General features: G+C 49.1%; 1 protein-coding gene across 1 annotated transcript in view; it reads left to right on the top strand.

The window, feature by feature from the left end:
- The window catches only part of PRKCH (protein kinase C, eta), a gene marked incomplete at its 5' end in the record, with an annotated part of 122,916 nt that extends 121,292 nt beyond the window's left edge, over positions 1-1,624 (top strand). The window contains 2 exons of the mRNA XM_009332751.1: positions 406-481; positions 1,478-1,624. Coding sequence (XP_009331026.1) covers positions 406-481; positions 1,478-1,624 — 223 coding nt within the window. The remainder of the gene's footprint in view (positions 1-405; positions 482-1,477) is intronic.
- Between the last annotated feature and the right edge of the window lie 409 nt (positions 1,625-2,033).

Below are 2,033 nucleotides of genomic sequence, written 5' to 3'. Positions count from 1 at the left end.
AGAGGGAGGGGTGGGAGAAAGGGATCCCTGTTGTTTTTTTTTCCTCTTCTGGGCTCTATAAGCAGGTTTATTCCCGGGAGACAGGAAAGGAGGTGAAGGAAGGGCAGTTTTGACACAAAAGCCTTGGCCCAGGAGCTGGGAGATGAGGTCTCTGGTCTTGGCTTGGCTGTGGGTGGGGGGTTGGCCACCTGATGTTGTACAGGTTGCTTTTCCCCTCCATGCTGGATTTTCAAAGGCAGCTCAGCCAAAAGATGCAGGTTTGTAAAAGCAACTGCAGCAGATTAGGCACCTGACTACCCTTTGCCTTGCCCCAAATATAAAACAGGATAAGTAATCCTCATCCTGCCTACTCCACCTACCCCTTCAGAACTGAGCTGTCTCTCTCTTGTCTCTCTCTCTGTACAGCACCCAGCACAGTGTTCCCTGCTCAGGCCACTGTCAGCTGAGTGGTTCAAATGGCAGACAGGCTGCAGAGGACACAGTGCTGCCCCTTTTCCCAGTGGTGCCACACAGCCCTAAGGATGCTCTGTGATAGAAGAGTGCTGCTCTCCATGGAGAGCCTTTCCAAGGCTGTCTGTGGCTTCCTTGCCTTTGAAATTGTCGACTGGAGTGGCTTTGTCTCATGCTGTGGTCACTCTGCAAGCTCTTAGTGGCAATGGTCAACCCAGTCCTGCTCCATGAAGATCACTGGGTGCAGGATCAGGCACTCGGGGGAGCTGGCAGCTCAAGATCAGGCTCTTGAGTTGTTTCTTGACCTGAATCAAAGGCTAAGGAAGCCTCCTCAGTCCACCATGAGCTGGACAGGGTCTGGGAACGTTAGACTTCAATGTCAATAAAACATCTTGTTCTGGATGCAGGAAAAACACACGCCTTGTCAAAATGTGCCACAGACCCAGTTTGTGTGTGTGCATTGTAAACAGTCCCACTTTGTGGTGCGCGGCAAGGAATCCAGCACCTGGAGGCAAGCCATTTGTCTTCCCACAGCCCAGTAATTCATTATTGTGCAAGTTTAATGGCTCGCACATAGAGGATTGTACCCCCCCCATCCGCCAAAACCCAGCTGAGACACTCTGCAGATAAGGAGGGACTGTGTGGAGTGGGCTAATTGGAAACACGGCTGATAACTGCTTCGAACGGCTGGGTCTGTGCTGCCACTTGAGGAAAGGAACTGACTTACGTGCTCTGCCCTGCCATGTCCGGGCAGGCAACCTGTCAGAGGTGGTGTCAGTTAAACCAGAGAGGGGTTTCCCTGTCAGAAGCCTGCAGAGGTTCTAAAAGGCTTTGCACTGTAAGAGGCTCTGTGGGGGACACTCAGCTGCTCCCAGTCCAACCCCAGAAAAAGCTTTCAGTAAGCTCAGCCTGGGTTGTGGAGGTGATGGTTCATTGCACTCGAGACCAGAGTAAAGATGCAGAGCGAGTATCAAGCAGATGATACGTGTTTTTGACATCTCTTTCCTTTGTCTTTTCCATTTGACAGAAATCCAAAGATGACGTGAGCAACTTTGATCCAGATTTTATAAAAGAGGAGCCCGTTCTGACTCCCATTGAAGAAGGAATTCTTCCGATGATAAACCAAGATGAATTTAGAAACTTTTCATTCACAAGCCCGGAACTGCAGCAATAGCTACAGCTCTGGGGAAGGGCTGCTGAGAGGACTGGGGGGAAATGAAATGAAAACCAAGTTTACCAGAAATTTCATTCTCAAGGAGTAACAGTGCACTGACTTTATGCGATACAGCAGCACCACTGTCAACGTTACCTTAATGTGAAATTGAAACCTTCCTGTGTTTGTAGGGTTTATGCAGCTCTTTGATCAAATATTGACAGGGGTGGAACAAACATGATATTGTAAATAGTTGATGCAGCCAGAGAATTGAATGCTGAGCTAGTTGGCTCAGCCTGAATGTCACCGTTCGCAGTGGATTCGAGGAGTCGTCATGAGCATGAAATAAGTGTCTTGCAGCTCTGAGCCAAACAGACTTGTTACATTCTGATTGTTTGCAAGACTATTTTGAGGAGTCCCAGCACTGTCC

Source organism: Pygoscelis adeliae, unplaced genomic scaffold (genome assembly GCF_000699105.1).
Source record: "Pygoscelis adeliae isolate BGI_AS28 unplaced genomic scaffold, ASM69910v1 Scaffold179, whole genome shotgun sequence".
NCBI lineage: Eukaryota > Metazoa > Chordata > Aves > Sphenisciformes > Spheniscidae > Pygoscelis > Pygoscelis adeliae.
This window is presented reverse-complemented; position numbering and strand designations above follow the sequence as displayed.